At 63.4% G+C, this 24,430-nt stretch overlaps 1 protein-coding gene across 2 annotated transcripts in view; it reads left to right on the top strand.

Annotated features, from left to right (window-relative positions):
* RASGRF1 (Ras protein-specific guanine nucleotide-releasing factor 1) overlaps window positions 1-24,430 on the top strand; it is a 100,215-nt gene that overhangs the window by 26,654 nt on the left and 49,131 nt on the right. For both annotated transcript variants that reach the window (XM_012659799.1, XM_012659797.1), the window contains exons 2-5: window positions 2,255-2,361; window positions 6,881-7,028; window positions 14,311-14,403; window positions 16,598-16,851. In XM_012659799.1, coding sequence (XP_012515253.1) covers window positions 2,255-2,361; window positions 6,881-7,028; window positions 14,311-14,403; window positions 16,598-16,851 — 602 coding nt within the window. The remainder of the gene's footprint in view (window positions 1-2,254; window positions 2,362-6,880; window positions 7,029-14,310; window positions 14,404-16,597; window positions 16,852-24,430) is intronic.

Raw genomic sequence — 24,430 nt, 5'->3', positions numbered from 1 at the left:
GCAGCCCCAGGAAGGGGCCACTCCTGCTCCGGCCCCACCAAGGGCCCGCACGGCAGCGCCTTGTGTCTGAGTCGGGACCGAGGCTCACCTGCCTCAGGCTCCCTGAGGTGGGGCCTCCCCTTCTCATCTCTGCGTCCCACTGCCAAGTCCTGGCTCCTCTGCTTTCCAGCTGTGTGGCCTTAGGAAAGTGGCTTGACTTCTCTGAGCTTCAGGTTCACCAGCTGAAAACAGACAACGCCTACCACACTTGATGAGCACGGGAACAAATGAGGTCGTGGGAGTGACCACGTGTGTGCGTCGCCTCTCGGGGGGTGGGCGAGTGCCAGGCAGCCGCCTGCACCCGTCTGTGACCTGCTTCCCCTCCAGGGGGAAGGGCCCCGCGGCAGCCTCCGGATCCGGGTATCTGAGGCCACTGCTGACAGTTCAGTGCACGGCCCAGTGACCTGTTTCCTAGGAAACACGCGGGAGACATTGACTGAGCGACTCTCTGCCTCCCTCTCCCTGCCGTCTCTCTCGTACACACACAACACGCACACATGCACACAACACGCATGCACACAACACGCATACACAACACACACAGCAGACAAACAATACAAACGCACACGCACACAACACACGCGTGCACACACACATACATGCACAGAACACACGCACACACGTGCACACAACACACATGCACACAACACACACAACACATGCACACAACACACATACACAACATAGCACACAAACAATACAAACGCACACACGGCACGCACGTGCACACTTACATACATGCACAGCACACACGCATACACAACACACACAGCACACAAACAATACAAACACACAGACAACACGCACACAACACACGTGCACACGCACACACATACATGCACATGCACACACACGTGCACACACGCCCTGGCTACCACCTAGACCGACGATCAACAGAACACAGAACCTGTCAGCAGAAGCTGAACCTGGTTACACGGCACACCTTGTGCCGCTGGTCACGGCCTGCAGGGCGCTGAGGGACGGGGGCCGGGCAGCCTCGCTGCCACGTGCCACAGCGCGCTGGCCCGTGTGCCCCCTCTGTTGGCAGCGCCCTCTGCACCCGCCCCGCCTCTCCCCTCCCGGGTCACCAGGCAGCCCCGGCGGGCCCCCGCTCTGTGCAGTCTGCCCTGTCTCTGTCGGGCCCTCGGCCCAAGCTGACCCCGCAGGTGCCACCCCAGCCCACCTGTCTCCAGCCCTCAGCCCTGCCCTTTGTCCTGCCAATGCCCCCCCCGGCGTTTTGGGCCCCCCCAGTTGCCCAAACCCGAAACCTCGGCGTCGTCCTGACTGCCCTGCCCCCGGCCTCCCCCCAGCTCCCCCCAGGCCCCCGCCCACCCGCCATGGGCACCCCGTCCTCCACGCCCCCACGCTGCGCAGCCCCCGCCCACCCACCACGGGCACCCCTTCCTCCGCGCCCACACGCTGCGCAGCCCCCGTCCCCAGGGACACGGCGCGGGCTCTGCATGTTGAGCTGCCTCCCCCTCCTCTTCCTCCAGCCGAAATAAACCGGGATCACGGCGCCATCCTCTGGGAAGCCCCTGACTCCCTCTGGCCCACGGCCCTGTGTTCTCACTGCGCACGGGCGTGATCGCCACGGTGACTGCTGCAAACACTTTCCGGTGCTCGCTGGGGGCCAGGCGCCGTCTAAGAGCTTTGCTGGTATTTAACGCCCGTGACGATGTTGCAGACGGGGCCTATTTGGCTCCGCCGCCGCCTGGGGCCTCAGGGCCCCATAGTTGTTCCAGCTGTGAGTCCCCCGCCCAGCACGGAGGCGGCTCCCGTTGGCTCCCACAGGGACACGTCTGTCCCTTGCTCCAACGCGGGACCTAGGAGAGCACTCGGTCCACTGTCGGGGGTGAATCGGATGCACGCGGCATTGGCCTGGCACCCGTCCCCAACGCGGACGTCCTCCTGGCGTGTTTCCCCTGCCTCCCTCCAGCCTGCCCGACGGTTTAAAACTGGCTTTTCTGCAGCTCGTTGGCAAACAGGGTCTGTGCGTTCTGTTTCCTCCGTATGATATCCTGAGCACAGGCTCTGCTACGTCGTACAAAAGCCGCTTTTAATCGGGAATTTGAAACTGCTAACCACGACGATCGCGAAGAAAGATCGGTGCCCAGCTGACGTGCAGCGGGCGCGTCACGGAACAGCTGGGCTGGTGGCAGGGGCCGCGCTGGTCCCGCGGGGCCCGCTAATCGGAGCTGTCTTCTTCCCGGCGCAGCATTACTTCACCGTGAACTTCAGCCATGAGAACCAGAAAGCCCTGGAGCTGAGGACGGAGGACGCCAAGGACTGTGACGAGTGGGTGGCGGCCATTGCGCATGCCAGGTACGTGTCCCCGCCCCGCCCCACGGCCCGGCCGGGAGACCCCGGGGCCCTGGTCTGGAGCAAGCCCAGCCGCAGGACGAGGGGGCGTGGGCAGGGGAGGACAAAAGCCGTGGGAAGCGCCTCTCGGCGGGGTCCACCTGGAGCCTGGGGTCCGGGCTGCGCCTCCCGGCCGCAGGGAATGGGGAGCCGTGGGGGCGGCTCGCAGCTGCTCCAAACAGACTAGCTCCTGCTTTTGCGTTGGGGGACCAGTGTGGTTTGCTTTCAGCAAAGGGTTCATGGCTGCCAAAGTCCGAGGCCTCGGGGCTCTGACTCCGGTGCTGCGAACACGGACTGGTCTCTCCTCTCCGGACCCCGTTCGCGTCCTGAGACGGAAATCCGCTCCCCCCGTCTCACTGTGACTCGGGATCTGGCCTGATCCGCCCGTTCCCAGCAGCGCGGCCCCGTCCGGAGGGAGACTCGCCGGGCCGCCGGGGCAGAGGCTCCGCCACAGAGAAAACAGGGCTCCCGGTGGGGCCGGTGCTTTGGTCCCGGGGAGAGAGGGGCTTGTGGGGGGGAGGGGCGTGTCCCGGGCAGAGCCGGGCGCGGTGGCGGCGGCACCGAGTCACCCGCTGGGCAGCAGGTCCGCCTGGCCCCGTGGAGGGCGTGTGTTCCCACGTCTCCCTCTTGTGCGGACTCAGCGCCGAGGACGAGCCCAGAGCCCGACAGAGGCACAGACGGGGCCGGCAACCCGGGCGGAGAATGCGCAGGGTGGGGGGAGGACGTGCGGGCGCGTGGCGTGGGGGACAGTGACAGGGACGGAGGCAAGACAGAGGACAGATAGCGAGTGTCGGACGATGGACATGTGGATGGACAGGTGGGTCCGGGGGCCCTTCCTTGAGACCGACCCAGGCCGGCCGCACCAGGAACCTCGCCGTGGCGGCTGTAACGCCCGCGACCCTGAGACCAGGCTGTCTCCACTTCTGTCCTCAAAGAGGGCCCAGTCTGGGCGCAGAGCCGGGTTGTCACATACGAACGAGTCAAGTTCGGCCCTGTGCGCGGCGGACGCAGCGCGAGCACCCCGGGGAGCCGCGGCGTGGCCAGGCAGGCAGCAGACAGCGCACGGATAGTCCCCAGCCACCGCCCCAGACGCGCCGATCACGGATCTCGGAAGCTGAGCAGGGTCGGCCTGGCCGGTGCTTGCACGGGAGACACCGCACAGCTCCGGCGCACAAAGGCCGTGCTGCGCACAAGCTCCGTGCAGAGACGTCGCTTCCATCCGCAGGGACACGGAGAGCCTGCGGGAGCCGGAAATGGGGCAACACCGGCCTGAGTGGGAGGACTGGAGGGCAGATTTAATGGGTGCGGATACGAGCGTTTCAACACCGTTCTGCCAAAAAAACCTTAAGTAAAGGCACCGATACAGGCAAGGGAATTCCAGCAATGGAGAGACAGTTTGGGTGTCAAAAGGAAGCTGAGGCTGGACGGTGGGCGGAGCCGGCCAGGACCCGACGCGGACCCTCCCTCTGGGAACGCCGGGGCTGTCGAGGGGGTCACACCAGGGAGCCGCCGGTCAGAGTCACGATGCGAACGGGAAATCGCGGGCATCGTGGCGGGTGGAACCGAGTGCGGAAGAAGCCGGAGTCAGGGGGAGCAGACGGACCGCAGTCACCCCAGCACCAAAGCAGAGCCCAGGACAGGGCTGTTTTTAGGACCGAAGGACGCTACTGATGGGAAGGGCTTTCTGAGCACGACGTGTTGCGCGTTCTGATAACCGGGACCACGCTGGTTCAGAGAATCAGTCAATACAAAAATGTTCCAGAAACAATGGAATACCAGCACCCGCACGGTGGGGCGGCTACGATGATGGGCACTGCCGTCGTTGGAGAAGGACAGGACAGCTCACACTCCCATGCGGCGCTGGTCTGCGTATAAAATGACACGACCGCCCTGGGAAAGAGTCGGGCAGCTGCTCAAAACGTGAAACTCACGTCCGCTCTGGGACCCGGCGAGCCCACTTCTCGGCATTCGCCCAGAGAAACGAAAATTCGTCCAGAGACACGGAAAACGCCCACAGAAAGTCTCGTCTGCAGAAATCTTCAGCACCTTGACGCACAACAGTCTGAAAACTGGACGCGGCCAAGGTGTCCGTCCGCAGGCAGACGCGCGCGCCGGTTCGGGGCCTCCGTGGGACGGAAGCTGCTGGGCAGTAGGAAGGGTCGGCCACAAACACGCAGCGAGGCGGGCAGCGTCCAAGTCAGCTCCTGCGTGCAGAGCGGCCCCGAGCAGAACCCGCGGTCTGGTTCCAGTTACGGGAAACTCTGGCGACGGAAGTCGCAACAGCAGCTGCTCCGGGGTGAGCGGTGGCGGGGAGGGCACGAGGGACCGTCCCGGGTGACAGGAATGCTCTTTATCCTAATCCGGTGTGTGTTTATCACAACTGGTCAAACTGTGCACGGAGACCTGAGCTTTCCACGATACGAGCATAAAACCTCAGATTTTAAGAATGAACGTTAAATATATTTATTTAGAGAGAATGTTCCATTTTCTATTGCTGCATAATAAGAAACTCACCACCAGCGTAGCAGCTTGAAACGACCCCATTTGTCACCTCCCGGTTCTCGGGTCGGAAGTCCGGGCTGGGCTGGGTCTCTCTCTGCCCCGGGGTCAGCGTGCTCTTGCCTGGAGCTCTGGGAGAGAGCCTCCCACCAGGCTTGTTCGCGTGGCCGCGGCGCCGACGCCCCTGTTTCTCGGGCGGCTGTCGGGGGGGCTCTCGGCTCCTGGAGGCTGCACCCCCCTCGCCGTGGGGCCTCCCAGCCTCGACATCCCACTGCCCGGCCACGACCAGCGGGAAGACCTCCGCGGGAAAAGGCTCAGAGACTGGGTCACGGCCACACCCACCTAGACGAGCTCCTGTCTCACGGTCCACGGGGTCGTGTGGCTCCAAGCTGGCCGCAGCGCGAAGACCCTGCGTGGCAGCTACGCGGCGCGCACGCCGGGCCGGGGAGGAGTCCCGGGGCTGCCTTGGAATCCCGCCTGCCACAGAGAGGACTGTCGCTCTCCAAGCAATTTGCTCCGTCGAGGGCCGGCTGTAAGGAGCCAATGAAATAGTAACGACCCGGCTGGCATCAGCCCTCACTCCCAAGCCTGTCTGGGCCCCGGCCACCGGGCAGAGTGTTCCGCGCCCGAGGGTGCCCAGTCCCTGCGTCTGTCCGACCCTCTCACACAGCGCGCCAGCCGGGCAGCGGGTCCCTTCCGCCCACCTGACGGACGCGGACGCCGGGACCCGGGTCACACAGGGCGTGGGAGCCCAGCCCCGCTCCAGCAAAGGAGTACCCAGACGGCCCCCAGCACCTACCCTCCTCTGTGGGATGCCCTCCGATACCACCAGGGACAGGACCCGCCTCGGTTTCCCCCGACCCCACCGTGGCACAGCCCCTTCGTGCTGTAAAGTTTCTTCCCACCCCTGGGCTCCCGGGTCCTCCCCTCAAGCCCGGGGTTTGCAGGGAAGTTGTTACTGTCCGTGTCGCCGTGAGAGCCAGAGTCTTGGTGAGCTCGTGTGGCCCAGGCCTGAGCCGGTGACGAGCCAGCCTCCCTACCCTGCGCCCCACCGGCTTGCCATGTCCAAGGCAGCTGAGAAGTGTCCTCTCAACTTACCAGTTTTCCAGAGAGAAGATAGTAGATGACCCAGAGAGGGACCCAGTTCCTGTGGGTGCTGAGGGCAAAGTGCCAAGAGGAAGAGAGAAAATGGGGACAATGAGGGTTCCAACTCAGGGTCAAGGGACAAGGGACCTCCTCCTCCAGGAAGGCTTCCTTGATTACAAGTCCCCATTGCTGGCCCCCGTTACGGCACTAACAGCCTATGACACACCACTGGGCAGCCAGATGTGCTGTGCAGGCTCTTCCGCCGTCCCCCAGTGAGATCCACACGCCTGACCCTCCTCTGTGCATCTTAAAGGGCCTGACACGTCCCTCTCCCCGGCCGTCTATCCATGCAGCAGATGTCCACTGAGCACCTTCCAGTGCCACGCCGTGCCAGGCCCCAGGGACGTGGGAGCAGGCAACAGAGCCGCGGCCCTGCCCTCCAACAAGGTGGCCACCGTGGTGGTCATGGAAGCCTGGTTGCTGCAGAAACACCCCACACAGTCTAGGGGTGACCAGGGAGGGCTTCTTGGAGGTGGCATTTCAACTGGGAATCAGAATTAGGCTAGGAAAGAGGATGGAGCTAGCCAGGGAGGGAGGAGGAGGGAGGCATGTCCCGGGCAGAACGTCTAACTGTGCCAAGCCCCGGAGGGGTGCGTGTGTAAGCGCGAGCTCACGCCAGACCCGGGGCAGGAACCAGAGGTCCGGCGCCGGGAGGTTTGGGACGGGGCCCGAGCGAGCGGCAACGACCACAGCCGCCAGATCGAGGCCCCGACTCCACGTCGGGGCGTGGCACCTCCTGTGCGTGCAGGGACGTGGGTGAGCCCCGCCCCCGGGTGGCGCCGGCGGGTCCCCGGGACCAAGGAGGCAGCGTCTGACCCGCGTGTCCGTCTGTCCGCAGCTACAGGACGCTGGCCACGGAGCACGAGGCGCTCATGCAGAAGTACCTGCACCTGCTGCAGATCGTGGAGACGGAGAAGACCGTGGCCAAGCAGCTGCGGCAGCAGATCGAGGACGGGGAGATCGAGATCGAGCGGCTCAAGGCAGAGGTGACTGCGGCCGGGGGGCGGGGCGGCTGGCCGGGGCCCGGGCGGCGGCGGGGTCGGGGCACACGACGGGCGCGGGCCCAGCTCCCGGCCACGGCGCCGCCAGCTCCGAACGTGGGACGTGCTGATGCTGGCAGAGGGCAAGGCCCGTGGTCAGACCAGGTTCGAATCCCTCCTCTGCCACCTACCGGCCGCAGCCTGGAGTGAGTCCCTCTGTCTGTCTGTCCGGGCCTCGGTCCCTGCGGCGCTAAGCGGGCTCTCTGCGCATACCCAGCGCAGCTGCAAGGACGGAGTGAGGTCACTTATGGGCGAGTGCCCGGTTACCGTGCCAACACCACCCTGACCCATCAGCCCCCAACTCTGGGGGACGTCAGACTGAGGGCGTCGGCCCAGCTCCAGGGCAGCCCTGCCCCCGGCCGTCGCAGGAGAGCTCCTGCGGGGCTCCTGGTCTGGGGGTCATGGCCGGGCTGGGCCTCCTGCGGCCTGGCTCTCGGGGGTGGTCCCCGAAGCAGCAGCTTCGGTCGTGCTGAAGGCAGAATCTCAGGAAATGCAAAATCCCGGGCTCCTCTCGGACCTCCTGAATCGGAATCTGCGTTTTAACCGCATCCCAGGTGATCCCAGTGACGTCACGGCTCGGGAAGCGCCGGCTCTCGGTCCCCAGACGCCCCTCCTCAGCTGTCCCCCAAATGGTCTGATCATCTCTCTCCCACTCGCCCCACCGGTGTCTGGCCACATCATATGAGGACTGTGGGCGCTGAGCTGAGGAGGGGAAATGAAAAACAGAGTCCTGGAGTTTGTCGGGTACATAAGTTGCAGGGCCCAGGCCAGGGATCCAGTCTCCTCCTCCTGCAGCCCGCTGCCCAACCTGTGCAGGCAGGCAGCGCCCAGCCCCGACCTCCAGCCTCCCTGACCCTCCTGCCGGTCTGTACCTGGTACCTGGAGTGGGGTGGGCGAGGCTCCTGCCAGGTCACCCCCTGTGCACCGAGGCACCTGCTGAGGGCGGGGGGGCGGCGGGCTGGGGTCTCCCAGGTGCTCCCCAGGCAGAGGGTAGCGGAGGTCTTGGGTCCTGGGGTACCGGGGTGTGTGGAGCCAGCAGCCGGGAGCCCATCGGGGAGCTGGGAAGGCAGGAAGGCGGACACACCGCGCGGAGGCCCCAGGCCCCGGGGCTGCCCCACGGCCCATCAGACCACACTCGCAAAACACAAGTCAAAGAGGCAACGATCAAGAAGCTCAGCCTCAGGGCTGCAAACCCCAAGTGCGGGGCCTTCTGTGCGTGGGACCCCGTGACACACCGTGAAGCCAGCTCTGCCGGGAACGTTCAGAGACCTACGCCACCAATGCCGCCTTGTCCCGCAGCAGCAGAGCTCTGAACCAACAGTAACAGCAAAAACTCCGGGTTCTGCCCCTCCCCCAGCCCACAGCAGGTGCCGTCAGACATGCTCCCGTCCTCCGTCCCGCACCGTGCTGCTAGGACCGACCACCGATTCACACGACAGCCAGGCTCAGAGAGCCCAAGTCACCTGCCTGAGCTCACACAGCGCAAGGTCTTCCAGTCTGCCTGCCGGTCTGCCCTCGACTCTCAGACTCTCCCCAGGGGGCTCCTGGAGCCCGGCGTGGGCTGGTCACGCTGCAGCCCACCTGGCTCACTCTGGGACCATCCTCTCTGGGGACAACCCCCGGGGTCAGATCCCCGAATCCAAACTGAGCCCCGTGAGGGGCCAGGGAAGGAATCTGGCCCCAGGACGAGACATTAGCTTCGTGCCCGCGGGTGTCCAGCACCGTTCATCCATCCACTCGCTCACGAAGACTCGGGTCACCCACCCACAGCCCACCGCCCGCCCCCAGCGCCGCCCTGCGGTCCCCGCGGCCCAGACCAGTGCTCCAGAGCTGGGCGCCGAGCCGCCTCCCGGCCTGTGCACACGCCGGCGCGTCTGTTTGGAAGGCTCTTCCCACGCCCACGCTCCCACCTGGCTCATCTAAGCTAAATCCTCCTCCTCGGAGACTCCTGGCTCAGAGCGTGCTCCCTGCCGTGTGCTCCCGTGGCACGTCCGTGCTCAGCCTGCCACGTGAGAGTGGCCGTGTCCCTCACCGCTCCTTCCCATCTGCCTGGCACGGAGCAGGGGCGCAGCGGGTCGGTGGGTGGATGGGCCAGGCTCTGCGGGGGAACGAGGTTGGGGCCGTTCCTGCCTTTCGGGCCCGGCTGCGGCAGGACGTGATCATATCAGAACTTGTGCTGCACAGCCGGGTCAGGAGGTGAGTCGGGCTGCAGCCGGGAAGTTGGGGTTCGCGTCACGCACGGCCTTGGAAGGTTTCAGGGATCCACAGGCCAGAGAACAGGTGCCAGTGCAAAGGGCAGAGCCCCTGCAGTGCTGGGGCAGAGAGCGGGTGGGTCACAAGTGAGCATGTGTGTGCATGTGCACGCATGCGTGTGTGTGCGCATGGGTGTGTGCGTGCGTGTGCGTGCATGGGTGTGTGCATGCATGTGTGGGTGTGTGTGCCTGTGCATGGGTGTGTGTATGCATGTGTATGTGTGCATGTGTGTGCATGTGTGTGTCCATGGGTGTGTGCATGCCTGTGTGGGTGTGTGTGGGTGTGTGTGCATGGGTGTGTATGGGTGTGTGCATACGTGGGTGTGCGTGGGTGTGTGTGTGCATGTGTGTGCATGCATGTGTGGATGTGTGTGTGCATGTGCGTGGGTGTGCATGTGTGGTGTGTGTGTGCGTGTGTATGCATGCATGTGTGGGTGTGTGTGTGCATGTGCGTGGGTATGTGTGCATGTGTGTGCATGTGCATGGGTGTGTGTGTGCATGCGTGTGTGGGTGTGTGTGCATGTGTGTGGGTGTGTGCATGTGTGTGTGTGCATGTGTGGTGTGTGTGCATGTGTGTGCATGCATGTGTGCGTGGGTGTATGTGTGCGTGTGTGTGCGTGTGCATGGGTGTGTGTGCGTGTGTGGTGTGTGTGCATGTATGCATGTGTGCATGGGTGTATGTGTGCGTGTGTATGCATGTGTGTGCGTGGGTGTATGTGTACATGGGTGTGTGCATGTATGCATGTGTGCATGGGTGTATGTGTGCGTGTGTGTGCATGTATGCATGTGTGTGCGTGGGTGTATGTGTACATGGGTGTGTGCATGCGTGTGTACATGCGTGGTGTGTGTGTGCGTGTCTTGCAGTGGTGGTGGAGGCCCACTTGGTGGGAATGTGGAGCGATGCTTCCAGCCCAGCGCATTGCCCTCCAGGGTGAAGACGACTTTGACAGGCCTCTTCCCCCGCACACACGTCCCGCGGGTTGAGGGCACCCTTGGCTCTGGGGGCTCCGGGAAGGTGGGAACAGAGCCCAGGTCTGTCTCCCCGAGGGGCAGGAGGATGCGCAGACACCGCGGTCCGCAGAGGGGGGAGCCGCTCGCCTCCAGCGCCGGTCTCGGCCCGAGCCCTCCCACCACAACGCCCCCGCCCACCGAGGAGGGGGCGTGACGACAGGGTGTGTGTCCCCAACCACAGGGTCGCCTGGACGGCCTCCGCCGCACTCTGGCAACCAGATGGAAGTCCCGGTCCCCCCGCGCGTCTGCCTGAGCACCCAGGGGCCTGCCTGCCCTGGCCTCCGCGGCTCTCGGACACCACCCTCGGGATCTGTCCCATCTCCTCCCGCAGCTGCCGCCCTCCTCGGCCTCCACCGCTCCCCACCCCCTGGGCGGCCCCTACACGTGTGTCAGGACGGGCCGGGTCACGCTCAGTAGCAAACACGCCCCGGACCTGAGTGGGTGAAAGCAACGGAGGCCGTTGCTCACGCACACGGTGCGTCCACGGGTCCTGCGGAAGACCGTGCCCTGGAACGCTCAGTCGGCCGACTTCCTTCTCTCGGGAGCTGCTTTGCTCCCACGGTGCCTGGAGGCAAATGCGGAGAGCTGAGACGGGCCCTCGGGGGCTGGAGAGGAGTTTACAGGCAGTCGTGAGATTTTATTGGCGAGGCAGCACTCGGACTCGTGGCAGTTGACTCGGGAAGGAACTGCAGAGTTCTTTAGCTTAAGGTTAAAATAAACACTCAGCCCCGAGTGGTTCTGCGATCAAACTTGGACGCGGAACCCCAGCGCGTGAAACAGGTGGATGAGAAGACTGCTCCTCGGGGAGTAGGGACCAGCGCCCCGTCTCTCCTGCCCTCCCCAGCCCCAAGCCCTGCCGCCTGGCACACGGCACCCCGTCACACCCCCGCCTCCGTCCACAGCACTCCCTCCACTCGAATCCCCTCCCCCCATAGACCACCCGTTGGACTCCTGTTTGAACTTCAAAACCTCTTCTGGGAAGCCCCTGCCTCGTCCCAGGAGGCCCTCTCATGGCAGCGGGTGCACACCTCTGCTCCGGCCTTGCCTCGTGCACACTGGAGTCCCCTCGGCGGATGTCTGACCCCTGCGTGGGCTGAGGCTCCTCCAGGGCAGGGATCTGCCTGCCCCACCTCCACCCAGCACAGCGTCCTGCACGGAGACCCTGCCGGGACGCGCCGACAGGGCCACACCAAGGGAAACAGAGGCACCTGCTGGGCTTCGAAGGGGCCAGAGAGGAGCAAGGAGGGAAGAGGGGAGCTGAGCTGCACGGCGGCTCTTTGAAGCGCAGGGAATGCAGAGGCCTTTAGTGAAACCCGCTGCTCACAGGAAGAAAAGCCTGGACCGGTCGCACCCTCGGCTGCCGCACTGAATAAACGCATCCGGGTCAGAGAAAGCCTCTCGGGGGGAGGGCGGGGAGGGGGAGGCCACGACGGTGCAGGGATGTGGCAGAGGCGGGTTGCCACTGAGGGGCAAAGGAGGACAGCCTGAGGGTGGCAGGTGGCGGCTGGGCAGGGCCAGCCCGGACTCCAGGCACGGAGCCAAGCATGGAGTCGGGTGTGAGCCAGAGCTCCCGCTCCCCGGGGCCGTGGTGGACGAGGTCAGCTGAGCAGGATGTCAGGAGAACCCACCAGGGTCCGGAGCAAATGCACTTCCAGAGGGGACCTGCCAGGGTTGGAGAGAGGCGGCCCCGTGTGCCCTCCCAGCCCGGGGCCACCACCGTCCTCACTGGCTCCGAGCGGCAGCTCAGCCGCAGCGCAAGACCTGCGCAGGGTCCCACGGCACACGGCTGTGCAGAGCTTCGGCCACCAGACCTGGCCCGAAACACGGATGTCACTGCTGCCTGCGCGTGGCGCAGCGCCTGACCTCGTTGCGTCTGCTTCTGCCCTGGTCCCTGCAGAGTGGGCGCCCTGGAGGGCCCCTCTCCGGGACGAGCATTATCAGTTTTAGGTGCAGACTCCTCACGGCCCCCAACACGCATGCACACGCACAGTGCGTATCTGTGCGTGTGCGTGCGTGTATCTGCGTGTGCACACACATGTGTGTCTCAGCCCTTTAGAGTGCACGCCAAAGAACCAGGCATTATTCCAACGTGCACATGTTCTTGGAGGATGCAAAGGGGAGAAGAGAAAAGCCCGTCTCCACGCGGAATATTTCCCAGTTGGGTATTTTCAGCCGCGCCCGAGTCACAGCTGGGGTAATTTTAGCAACCAGGGAGGGGAGAGCAGGTAACCGCTCCACCGTGAGAAACTGTTCGTGCGCTGTCAGCAAGTGGCCTTGGGGGACGAAGCCGCGAGCTCCGGAGAAAGCGCTGCCGGGCTCTGCGGCTGTTTCTAGAATCCCCTGAGCTGCTGTCTGTAGCTGGTGGGGCTGAGCGACTGCAGTGTTTTCCTTTGGTTAATGTTTTCGTGGCTGCTGCTGCTGAGTTTGCTTCAATTCACTTGATTGTGTGGCCTACAAGGGTATGTCGAGGGCCCGGCCCTGAAGGACACAGCACAGTCCCGGCCCCCACGGAGCTCAGGCAGAGCGGAGAGTCGATGGGCAGTTGCAGCATTTTAGTGGGAAAGCCCGCGGTGCCCTGGGAGTCCTGACGCAGGACGCGGAGGAAGGACGTGCGGACTCAGGGGTGGGTGGAGTGAGCCCTGCCCGGGAGGACCCCCCGCCGGCCCGTCCACCCGCGGAGCCCCAGGGGTGTCCGGCCACGGCACAGGTCCAAGTTCACCTTCCTCCAGGCACCACCCTTGGTTTTGTTCTCGAAGCCACGTGCACCTCTCTGATCCCCGAGTGAGGCAAGCGCGGATTTTTAGAGCAGCGCGAATGTCCGTCCCCAGGGCTGCGCCGTTTGTCGCGGCTGCAGCTTCCGGGTGGTGCCGCAGAGAGGCTCTCGTCGTAACAGGTGCTTTGGGCCGGCCCAGGTGGGGAGAGCCGAGCCAGCGGGCCACCCGGACACCTGCCCTTTCTGATTCATGCCAAGCACGGTTTTGTGTGGAAAAGGACAGAGACCACCTGATGCCCGCTGGCGGATGGCCGGGTAAACAGACGCGGCCCACACGCAGCGGAGTGTTCCTCAGCCCTGAGCGGGAAGGACATCCGGGCACGTCCCAGCACGAAGGACTGAAGACACTGTGCTAGGTGAAGCAAGGCGTCGCGGAAAGACACACGCCGTGTGGCTCTGCTCAGACAGGTCCTGGAGGGTCGGGTTCAGAGAGGCGGAGAGCGGGCGCTGGTCACTGCGCGGTGGCCGCGCTGGAGGCGGGTGGCGGTGACGGCCACACAACCCCATGAATGCACTTAGTGCCGCTGAACTGTACACTTAAAAATCGCTAAAATGGCTCATTTTATGTTACTCACCGTTTACCACAATAAAATCTAAAATAAAGGCCCTGGCGGTTTGGGAGCGAGGAGGACCCCGGACCAGGCCGAAGCTCTCGGACTGCAAGCGAGGCGGCTGCAGCCACGCGAGGAAGAGCCTGGTCCACGGCCACCGTGGGGGCGGTGGCTCCGGCCGTCGGGGGCCGTCTGGGGGCATGACCGGGATGCACAGAGTGGGAGGCAGACTGCCTGCCGGCCGCCAGCAAGAGTCAGGGTCTCCGCCAGCGGGGGGAGGGGTCTCCGCCAGCGGGGGGGTTGGGGTCTCTGCCAGTGGGGAGAGGGGGGTTGGGGTCTGCGCCACCCGGGGGAGGGGGGTCGGGGTCTCCGCCAGCCAGGGAGGGGCGTCGGGGTCTCCGCCAGCCGGGGGAGAGGTGTCGGGGTCTCCGCCAGCATGGGGGGGGAGGGGTCTCCACCAGCGGGGGGAGGGGGGTCGGGGTCTCCGCCAGCCAGGGAGGGGCGTCGGGGTCTCCGCCAGCCGGGGGAGAGGTGTCGGGGTCTCCGCCAGCATGGGGGGGGAGGGGTCTCCGCCAGCGGGGGGAGGGGGGTCGGGGTCTCCGCCAGCCGGGCCCCCTCGGCAGCCGACTATCTCTTTGCAGATTGCGTCCCTGCTCAAGGACAACGAGCGCATCCAGTCCACACAGACCGCCACCCCCAGCGACGAAGACAGTGACATCAAGAAGATTAAGAAGGTCTGTACTTTCCCGCTGTCGGCCCTTCCGTGCTCTGTCCCTCTCAGAGCCAGCCAGGCCCCACTGCCCCCACCCAGCGCCCCAGCCCCAGGGACAGAGCCACCGGCTATGACCCCGAACGGCACCTGGTCCGGCCCTTTCTCCCGATTAGCCCTGTGGCCAGGGTGGTTCAGCCCCATTTTATAGATGAGAAAACTGAGGTTCCACTAGAGGAAGGAGTGGGAAGGGCCTGGGACCCTCCGCCGAGAGCTTTCCTTGCCACGCTCCTCACCAGGACCCCTCGGCCACCTCTGCGTCGTCTCTCCCCCGCGTCCCCCATCACACACACCCACCTCCCGCTACTGCCCAAGTACCCCCCACCCACCCGCCGACCTCCGTGGGAGCCCGGCCTTCACCGCACCCCCCAGTCGGCCCCACCACTTCACGCTGGCCGTGCAGATGGCGCCAGGGATCTGCCTGTGGCCGTGTGGTGACGTGCCGTGGCCCTCGGTGGCGGCGCGGCAGGGGGAGGAGCGTGGCCGTGTCTGCGGCTTGCCAGACTCCAGGCCGGGAGCCCGACTCACCCCATGAACAGCGGGTGAAACCAGAGAACCCTGTTTGCTGGGAGCACAAAAGGCCCAACGCCGTCCGCACCGGACACTGCGAACCGGCGCCAGCCCACGCGGTGGGTTTGCATTTTCCTCTCAGTTTGGCGCCAGAGCCTTAAAAGCTAAACATGTCACACAGAAATCTGGATTTTCAGTTTCTCAAAAGTAGAAACAGCTAACACTTGTTAACCGTTTCTACGTGCCAGACGCTATTTAGGAGCTTTGTGCAGACGAATTCGATCCTCACTAAATCCCTCTGAGGTTTATTGTTGTCTCCACATCACACATGGGGAGGCTGAGGCACAGAGAGGCAAGTAACTTTGCCGAGGTTGCACAGCTAAGTGTTTGCAGAGTGACTTTCAAACTTGGCCACCCAGGTCCTCGATCACAGGAGAAACAGAGGTCCCAGCATTCCCGGCACCTCCCACACATGCCGGCGGCCCCCCAGGGCAGGAGCTGCGGCCCCGCCACATCCCCCACCACCTCCCGCACCTCTGGGACCTGCCAGGCCCCCACGGGCACTGGGAACTGTCACTCGGTCCCACGGCAGGGACGCTCGCCCTGCCCACGGAGCCCCCAGCCCACCCTCCCTTTGGAGCAGCCATGCGGGTGGATCCCACTGTGCCGTGTCCCCCTCCCGCAGCCGCAGAGAAAGCCCCTCCCCATTGGAGACAGCTGGGGGCTCGACAGGCCGTGCCCCGCGCACACCCGTCCTGGCCAGCGGGTCTGTGCCTGGTCGGCAGCACCTGGGGGGCCAGCGCCCCCTCCAGGGGAGAATATTTTGGGGTGCACCTCTGCTCAGTCCCCAGTAGCCCCCCAACGCCCTTGCTCCGCTGCCCTGCGCCCCTCCCTGCTCCTCGGCGGGAAGCCGGGGGGCCCCCCGGAAGCCGCGCAGCTCAAAACCACCTCTGTGCGTGTGAGTCGTGGCCCTTTGCAGGCCCTGGGCAGCCCGAGGCCCCTCCAAGCCGCCGACTCCGGGGAAACTGAGTCAAGGGTCTGTCGCTTCCCTCCCGAGCCGGGAGGAGAGGCTGCAGGCGGGCGCCGGGCCCCAGAGGCCGTGATGAGGCCCAAGCCCGGGATTAACTGATTTGCCACGTTCTGTTCAATTTGATAATCGCCCTCTACCCAGACGAGCTTTAATTGAAACTTCTGGGCTTCCGGGCACGTCGTTAGACAGGACGGGGTGTGAGCCGGGCCGGCGCAGCCTGGACACCCGCTGCGGAGACCTGCGGCCACCCTCGTCCTCCTCCAGGGAATGCTTCCACAGCCACCGGGTCTTGTCGAGACTCACAGGTCTGGGCTGGGTGTGAGAATCTACATTTCTAACAAGCTCTCCAGAGACGCCGGTCAGTTCTGGGCCTCACTCTCGGTCCAGCCGTGACCTTGTTAGCCCCATTTCACAGACAGGAAAATCAGGTCCGAGGGACCGAACGGCGGGCCGGCGTCATGCGGCACCGCGCAGGCAGCCCAGCCAGGCCCGGTCCCGTCCAAGCTCTGTTCCCGCTGTGCCCGGCACAGGGGTGACAAAGCCCAGGCCCTGCCCTCAGGGCACTCGGCAGAGACGTCTGACGGGAACCCCTCCCCCCACCGCTGGTCTTGCCGCCCAGGTGCAGAGCTTCCTGCGGGGCTGGCTGTGCCGGCGGAAGTGGAAGACGGTCATCCAGGACTACATCCGGTCGCCGCACGCCGACAGCATGCGCAAGAGGAACCAGGTGGTGTTCAGCATGCTGGAGGCCGAGGCCGAGTACGTGCAGCAGCTGCACATCCTGGTCAACAACTTCCTGCGCCCGCTGCGCATGGCCGCCAGCTCCAAGAAGCCGCCCATCACGCACGACGACGTCAGCAGCATCTTCCTGAACAGGTGAGCGCCGGGCGGCGGGGGAGGCGAGAAGGGGCCCGTCGCGCGCTGGCCGCGGGCCCTCGTCCGGTTCCGCCAAGTGCGGGTGAGGAAACCGAGGCCCAGGGAGGAAGGGAGCGGTCCAGGGTCCGACGACTGCGGGGCTCGGGGCAGGGTGCGGAGGGCCCCCTGGTAGGGTCTAACCCGGTGGTTCCCAGAGGGGCGGCTTTGCCCCAGGGGAGCCTGAACCGTGTTTGGAGACTCGGTTGGTCGTCACACCTGGGGAGGCAGGCAGGCAACCCCAGTGGCAAAGAGTTGTTCCCGCCGGAGCACTGATTGAAATGCCAGGATGATAAATCAAACTACCAAACGTTAAGGTACGTCCTGTTCTTCTTCCCTGACGCCATCGCGAGACCTGAGGCGCCTCGCGGTTGAGATTCGGGATTCTCAGCCCTCGGCCCCACCCGCAAAGCCCTCGCCGCCCCGGGCGCCGACTCTGCCGTCAGCCTCTTTGTGAAGGGCTTTCTTGGGAGATGGTTTGACTGAGCTTCCTTGTGGATGATAACCTTGCGTGAACTCGATAAGCGGCAGAAGTGGAGAGGTTGTGTTAGAGCCGGTTCCCCTCGGCCCCAGGAACAGAGAGGCAGAGTCACCAAGGCTGCAGAAGGCAAAGGAGTTAATTGGCTAGCTCGAGCTAGGGTCCAAGTCCCAGAGCTCCAACGCAGTGGCCTCTCTATGAACCAGGACCCCGCCCCGGGGTAAAAGTGAAGCTTTTATACTTTCTTTTGCACACGACACACCGGTGGCACACGACACGCAGGTTCCACACGACACGCTGGGCACACCATCCCCCCTCCCCCCTTAGTCCATTGGTTCCTTTGAAAGTGGCTGATTGTTTTGACTCCTGATTGGTTAGCTCCAAGCCCCGGGATTTTCAGTTTTCGCGCCGGCGCCAGTTGTGGTCCGCGTTTCGGTTTCAGGGAAACTGAAACTTAGGCCTATTCCAGGAAATTCAGCTTGTCATGGAGTCACTCCTGCTCTCACTCCTATATTTAACAAATAACTAAAAGCAAGCACGGTTACAGAAGCAAATGGCATCAGTTAGAATCAACGAGAACACATTTTTCTGATCTCAGACAATTTGTTCCACACAAAACAAAGTACATTCTCCTACTATCAGTTCCTGTCTTTCAGTCGGACGGAGGGCGGTCACAGGTGGATCTCGCCTAGGGATCCCGGTAATCCGTGTGCCGGAGTGGTAGTGCGGCCACGTTTCTTTGCAGACGTGGCACGTCCGGTCACTTCACTGGCCCCACTGACACGCAGGACCCAGGGCCGCCCCTGCAGGCTGATGTGCTGGCGTCGGGCCCTGGGGGACATCCCGGGGGAGGCGGATGAGGTCGTAGGTCAGACGTGGGCAGGAGGAGGGAACAGTCTTTGGCCTCAGGAGACCTTGGAGAAACTGAGTCGCTGGGCCCCAGAGGGCTGCTTTTGAATGTACGTGTTGAGCGCAGTTTTTAAACATTAAATACGTGCTTTTATGCATTTACTAAAACGAAGAAAGTATTGTTTTCTTGTGTGCAATCAGGTAACGTCTAACCCAGAAACTCCAACTGGGTTTTCTAGATTCAGTGACCTGAAATTTGGCTGGAAAATGTGAAGAACATGTTCCTTGCTGAGTAAACCTGAGCACCCAGCTGGGCTCACGGGTTCTGGAGCGTGAGCCGTCGCAGGTCTGAGGGAGCCGGGGCTGCGTTTTTGCATTTCCAGCCTGTCTGCAGGTGCCGCCGTGGCTGCTGGTCCCAGATGTCCCTGAAATGGGAGGCCGGAGACACACGGAGCAGCCGGGGGCTCGGCCGTGACCCCCCACCGAGGAGCACTTCAGGGCATCGTTCGAATTCTACGTTGTTTGTACTTTTCTTGCATTTCAGGCCTCAGCTGCAAACTTGTGGTCACTGTTCACCGTCACTGAGAGGTAACGGCGTCCTTTGCGTTGACTTATCTTTCTATATTTTTGTGACTCTGCATTGATTGGTCTTTAATGGAATCTTTTAACCTGGAGGCTTCAATTAGGAACATTCGTGCTAGCCCACAGTACTTGTTCAAAAGTCGTTTGCCAAAAACACAACAGGATTTTATATTTTTGTCTTTTAAGAACTGAATGGATCAGGTCAGATGTCTTCAACTGAGAACGGTGGGAGGGCGGGAAGGGACTTTTGCCCTCGCATGAGGCCGATGTCTCCACTAATGACCTTGAAAAGAAACAGAGGTCGTCGACCTCAAGAGAGACCCGTGAATCCTTGGGCAGGGCAGGCGGATAGATTCACCCGGGTGGGTTTCTGTCGTCAAAACGAGTCATCCTGTGGGGTGAGGACCCAGCGGTGAGGAGGGCAGCTCCGCCAAAGCCCAGGTTGAATCGGACAGGCGACGCAGAGCCTGGCTGCGCACGGGGCCCGCAGAGGCAGAGTGAGCCGCTCGAGCCCCAGCACTGGGACAGACCATTGACCGGATGCTTAACGTGAACTGTGGCAAAAACCATCCAAGAGGCCCCGTGGAGGAGGTGACGTCTGAGCTTGGACTCAGGACATGGGAGAGTCTGCAGGAGAAGGAAAGAACCTTCCGAGCAGAGGGAACAGCATGTGCGCAGGCCCAGAGGTGAGAGTGGGACTCCATCCCGAGGCGGAAGGAGCCGTCAGACATTCCGGGCAGAAAGTGCCGGAGTTCGGGTCGGTCTCGGGTCGGTCTCGGGAAGCTCAGCCCCTCTGCCACGTGGCCGGCGGCTGTGCCAGCATGCAGGGACCGCGGGGACGCGTCTCGTCCTGCCAGCGGGCAGGAGTGCGTCTGAGCGCCCTTCCCCGGGCCTCGAAGGGCCGGGAGACCGAAGGCTCGTTCGTGCACCCGGAGGAGAAAGCACGGAAGGGTAAGGGGCTCCTGTCACAGTGAGAACCGAGTGACCTTTGTCAGAAACATCAAGGAGGAGAGTTTAATTCGATGGCTTTAAGACGTGATTTGCCACGGTGCCGGCGGGGCGGCGTCCACGTCTGCCCGGAACAGAGACAAGCGGCGTCCTCCGCAGCTGGGACACTCGCTTCCGGATCTCCCTCTCCTCGGCGGCCTCTCCTCTCATCCCCGGACGCTGCCTGTCCCCTTGTCCACGGCGGGCCCAAGCTCCGCCTTTGCCCGTCTTAGCAGCCTGGCGGATCCTCGAGACCCGCGGGGCACAGACCACGGTCCTCAGAAAAGGCCGACTCAGGAAGGTCCCGCCCTCCCAGGTGCTGGGGGTCAGGTGAGGGTTTGCAGAAAGTGTCCACACGCGGCCGGCGCGGCCCAGGCGCTCCACCGTGGCGCACGTTGCCAGGTCTAAGATGGCAGGAGCGCGAGCCACTCATTTTGCAAAGCCAGCGTCACCTTATCAGAGCCAGACAAGGCATCACCAGAAAGGAAGACCAGGCCGTAGCTCTCCTGAGCACAGGTGGAAACATCGAAGTGCATCCAACGGCGTCATCGGAGGGTGACGATCCGTCCCGACCGCGCGGGGCCGTGTCAGGCTGGTCCGACACAGAACCAGCGTCACTTACCCTGCCGTCACGCGTGTTACATAGCAAGGCCTGAGGGTCACGTGGGTGGTGCGCATCTGACATGGGCGGCTGCTCCCACTGCAGGGCGGAGACCCCTCCCCCCAGGGGCCGGGGCGGCTGGGAAGTCAGAAAACGACGTGACGTCATCCTCGCTCCGGCGCACGGTCACGGGGCGGCACGAGGACCACTGTGTCCGCGTCTGTGGGAGCACAGGGAGCAGGTGGAGTTGCTTCGTGTCAACCTCGGGATAGCCCCAGCGCTTCGCAGGACGGGGCGCTCCGGCCTGCGCTTCCCACCCCACGAGGCTGGCACAGAGGTAGGGGTCGCGTCAGGGGCGCCCAGCGAGCAGGAGCAGGTGGGGGTGTCGCCTAGACCCGCGTGGCGGCCAGGCTCGCGCTCCCCCTGCTGCCCGTCACGTAACCGGCGGGGTCCTCTCAACCGACCTAACGCGTGTGGCTCAGCGCGCAGGTCTCGGCGCCCAGCCTCCGCTGGAGACCGTCCCCTGCACGACCCGGCCTCCCCACCACTGTCAGTGCTGCGGGGCAGGACCCAGGAACGGACCCCCGGTGTCCCCGCCTTGGACCCAGCGCAGAGGTCCGTGTGTCAGAAGCCAGGCCGGAGGCTGCTGCTCCCTTGCTGGGAGGTTCTGTGCACGCAGCTCTCCTCGGTTTGCTGTCAGGCTGAACCGTGCCCCACGGTAGGAGCCTGACGCTGATTTGGTGACTTGATTTACGGGCTCACGACAGGACGTCCTCGGGAAGAGAGAGGCCTCTGCCCACGTTGGCAGCTGCCTGGAGGACGGGGCAGGGCTGGGAGGGTTAACTGTGCTTCTCCGGGGGGGACAAGACCTTTGAAATAAACGCCGCAGTGGGCTTTGCGTGGCCGAGACAGTGTCTCACGGACTCAGGCTATTTCCTTCAATGAACGCCGTGCCCGGTGCCACGTGTGGGAGCCACGGGTGTGGCCCTGTGGCCGGAGCCCTCCCGTCCGGTGCCGGGTGCCTGCTCTGACTGGCAGTGGCCGCCCGGAGGGTGTGGGGAATGATGCGGCTCGGTGGGGGTCACACCGCCGTGGACGCGTCCCGTCTGCAGGGCTGGGGCACGAGGAGTGACAGGCAAAGCACGAGGGTCCCACTCACAGTAGCAGCAAAAACGTAAACCGTCCAGGAGCAAACGCAGGACCCGTGCGCTGAGCAAAACCAGAGACGTCAGAGGCAGAGACGTCCCGGCACCCTGGACGGGAAGATGCCGTGTTGCAGACGTGTCGCTTTCACCCGGAATGTTCTGTAGATTCAGTATAATTCCCATCCCAGTGCAGCCCAGCACAGCGAGTTTGCAGTTCAGTCAGAGGAACGAACACGTGCAAACGATGATGTTCTGGGGGAAGAACGGCGGTGGAAGGCACGTTCCTACCTGTGACCAGACGCATCGTGAAGGTTTGTGAACGAGGAGAGACCAAAACAGCCCGAGACCGACGCCAGAGCAGACCGGTAGGTCAACGACAGAACAGAGTGCAGGAACGGACTCAAGAACGCACGAGAATTTAGTTAATACGTAAAAAAAACCCTAGGAAACGATGTATTTGGTTACTACAGCTGGGCAGGTGGCAGAGGAAACCGAGGGAAAGGTCGCCTCCGTGTTCCTTGTCCACGCGTGACGCCGAAGTAAACGCCACTTGGTGGCCACGTGTTCACATGTGGGTGAGACGGCGGAGCACAGGTGGGCGTCTGCAGTCTGGGAGTGGGGAAAGGGCCGCCCACACCCCGGGCAGCGGGAAACCGGTTCGTGCTTTCTGGGGCGAAGTGCAAGAAGTTCGGCACCACACCAAACCCAAAATCCATGCTCAAACGCCGAGCAGAAATGTCCACAGCACGCGTGCCAGACCGTGCTCCATGCAGAGTCATCTAAAATCAGTAAGAGAGAAAGCAGTAAGTGCACGCGAGCAGGCAGCCCCCAGAGAAGGAGCACAGATGGCCAACACGTAGGGAAAATGTTCAACCAACACACGAACGATGGTTTTTAAAAAACAAGTCAAAATGAGATTATTTTTTTTCTTATTGGATGAGTAACAGTGGCAATTTCTGAGAAGTAGGATCACAGGTAAAATTCTCAGAGTCTACACTGGCCATGGAGGCTCCATCAACCCTATCTGTATAATTCTAGCTTACGACGTTCCTGATATGCTGCTACACAAGCCTGTGCAGTACTGGAACACCTGCAAACATCCTGCGCAGCCGTTTGCCGGAGCTGCCTGGGAATGGCCTCCCTGCGTCTCGCCGTGGCGGGGCTCAGGATCACCTAGGGGTTTCTAGATATGTGGGAAGATCCTGATCTGGCTCCCGCGAGAGCCCCTGGCAGTCCTGGCCCCTGCGATCCACCAGAGGTCGATGTTCTTCTCTCTGCACCCTAGGTCGGTCTCTCGCTACTGAATGTTTCGAAGCCTCTTATGCAGACGACCAGTGTTCTCGCAACTGGCGTCTGTCCATCCACTCAGTGAGTGGCGCGGGGCAGGGCCAGGCAGGAGCCAGCCTTGCCGGGTCACTAGCGCATTGGGGGTCACTAGCGTGTTGCCAGGGTCACTAGCGCGTTGGGGGTCACTAGCGCGTTGCCAGGGTCACTAGAGCGTTGGGGGTCACTAGCGCGTTGCGGGGTCACTAGAGCATTGCGGGGTCACTGGCGTGTTGCGGGGTCACTGGCGCGTTGCCAGGGACACTAGCGCGTTGCCGGGTCACTAGCGCGTTGCCAGGGACACTAGTGCGTTGCCGGGTCGTTAGCGCGTTGCCACACCCGAGGGACTTTCTCCCGGGACTTCAGGGGGTGACAGGTGACTCACAGCGGTGGGATCCACACTCAGAAATGAGAACTCAGGCGGTTTTCTCTGATTAGGTTTTGTTTTAATTAGCACTGTTTTCAGTCTAAGTTTTCTTTTCCTTCTGCGCATCCTGAGGAATACGGCGCGGTTACGGGCTTTGCTTGTCAGCCTGGAGGTGTCGTGTGTGTGTGTGTGTGTGTGTGTGTGTGTGTGTGTGTGTGTGTTGTGTGTGTGTGTGTCTCTCTCTCATGCCCTCTCCCCCTCCCTTCCCCTCACCTTCCTCACCCCTTCCTCCCTTGCAGCTGACCCTCCGTCCCTCTTCCTCCCGCCCTCCCTGTGTCTCTGCAGAGGGGGTGCTCCAGCTCTCACCTCTCGGAGTCCCCCGTCCACCGGGACCCTGTCCTGCCCCCACGGCCCCCTCTCTGCCCACCCCGAGCCTTCCACTCCCGGCTCTTCTTGGGCCGAGACAGCGACCCCGGCGGGGGTGGGGGCATCTGATGTGGCAAAGACAGGGAAGAGAACATTCCGGGAGAGGGAATGGCAGTCAGGGCTGCCCCTGACTCCCGGGGAATAGCTCTCCCTCTCTGGCCTCAGTTTCCTATCCACAAATGGGCCCACTACCAAGTTCCCCAGACGCAGGGTCTCCAGGGTGGCAGAGCCGGGAGCCAGGTGGTGGGTGAGGAGGAGCAGGGAGAAGCGTTCGGGAGGGAGGGAAGGGCAGCCTGCCAGAGGCGGCCTCGCTGTGGCGTTCTCCGGTGCTCGCAGCTTGTCCTGGACAGGACACCCTGGGCTGTGTTCTGGGACCAGCTGCCCGGGCAGCGGGGGGGGCGGGGCAGGGCGGGGCCAAGGCAGACGTGGCCGCTGGGGGCGCTCAGAGGCCCCTCGCGCAGGGCTGAGCTGCCCGTGAGGACAGTGGTCCTGCTCGGCACGCGGCCACAAGGCAGGGGACCCCGGGCGTTTTGGCTTCCCTGACTTGGGGTCCTCAGAAAGGGCGGGTCCGGAGTAGCGGGGAGCCAGCGTTTGCTGAGCATCCTCCACGCCCCGGGTATGTGAGCCCTCCCAGTGCTTGTCACCTGTGTCTTTTGCACAGAAGGACGGGAGGCCTAGGGGTGACAGGCGTCTTGCTCGAGGTCGCACGGCCGGGAAGGGGCGTGAGGCGGATCCGAGCCCCGGCCTGCGTGGCCAACCCCAGCTCTGTCCACATCAACGGTGGC

This window comes from Propithecus coquereli, unplaced genomic scaffold, assembly GCF_000956105.1.
Source record: "Propithecus coquereli isolate 6110/MARCELLA unplaced genomic scaffold, Pcoq_1.0 Scaffold634, whole genome shotgun sequence".
NCBI classification, from domain to species: Eukaryota; Metazoa; Chordata; class Mammalia; order Primates; family Indriidae; genus Propithecus; species Propithecus coquereli.
The sequence above is the reverse complement of the archived record's forward strand: the minus strand, read 5'-3'. Positions and strand labels throughout refer to the sequence as shown.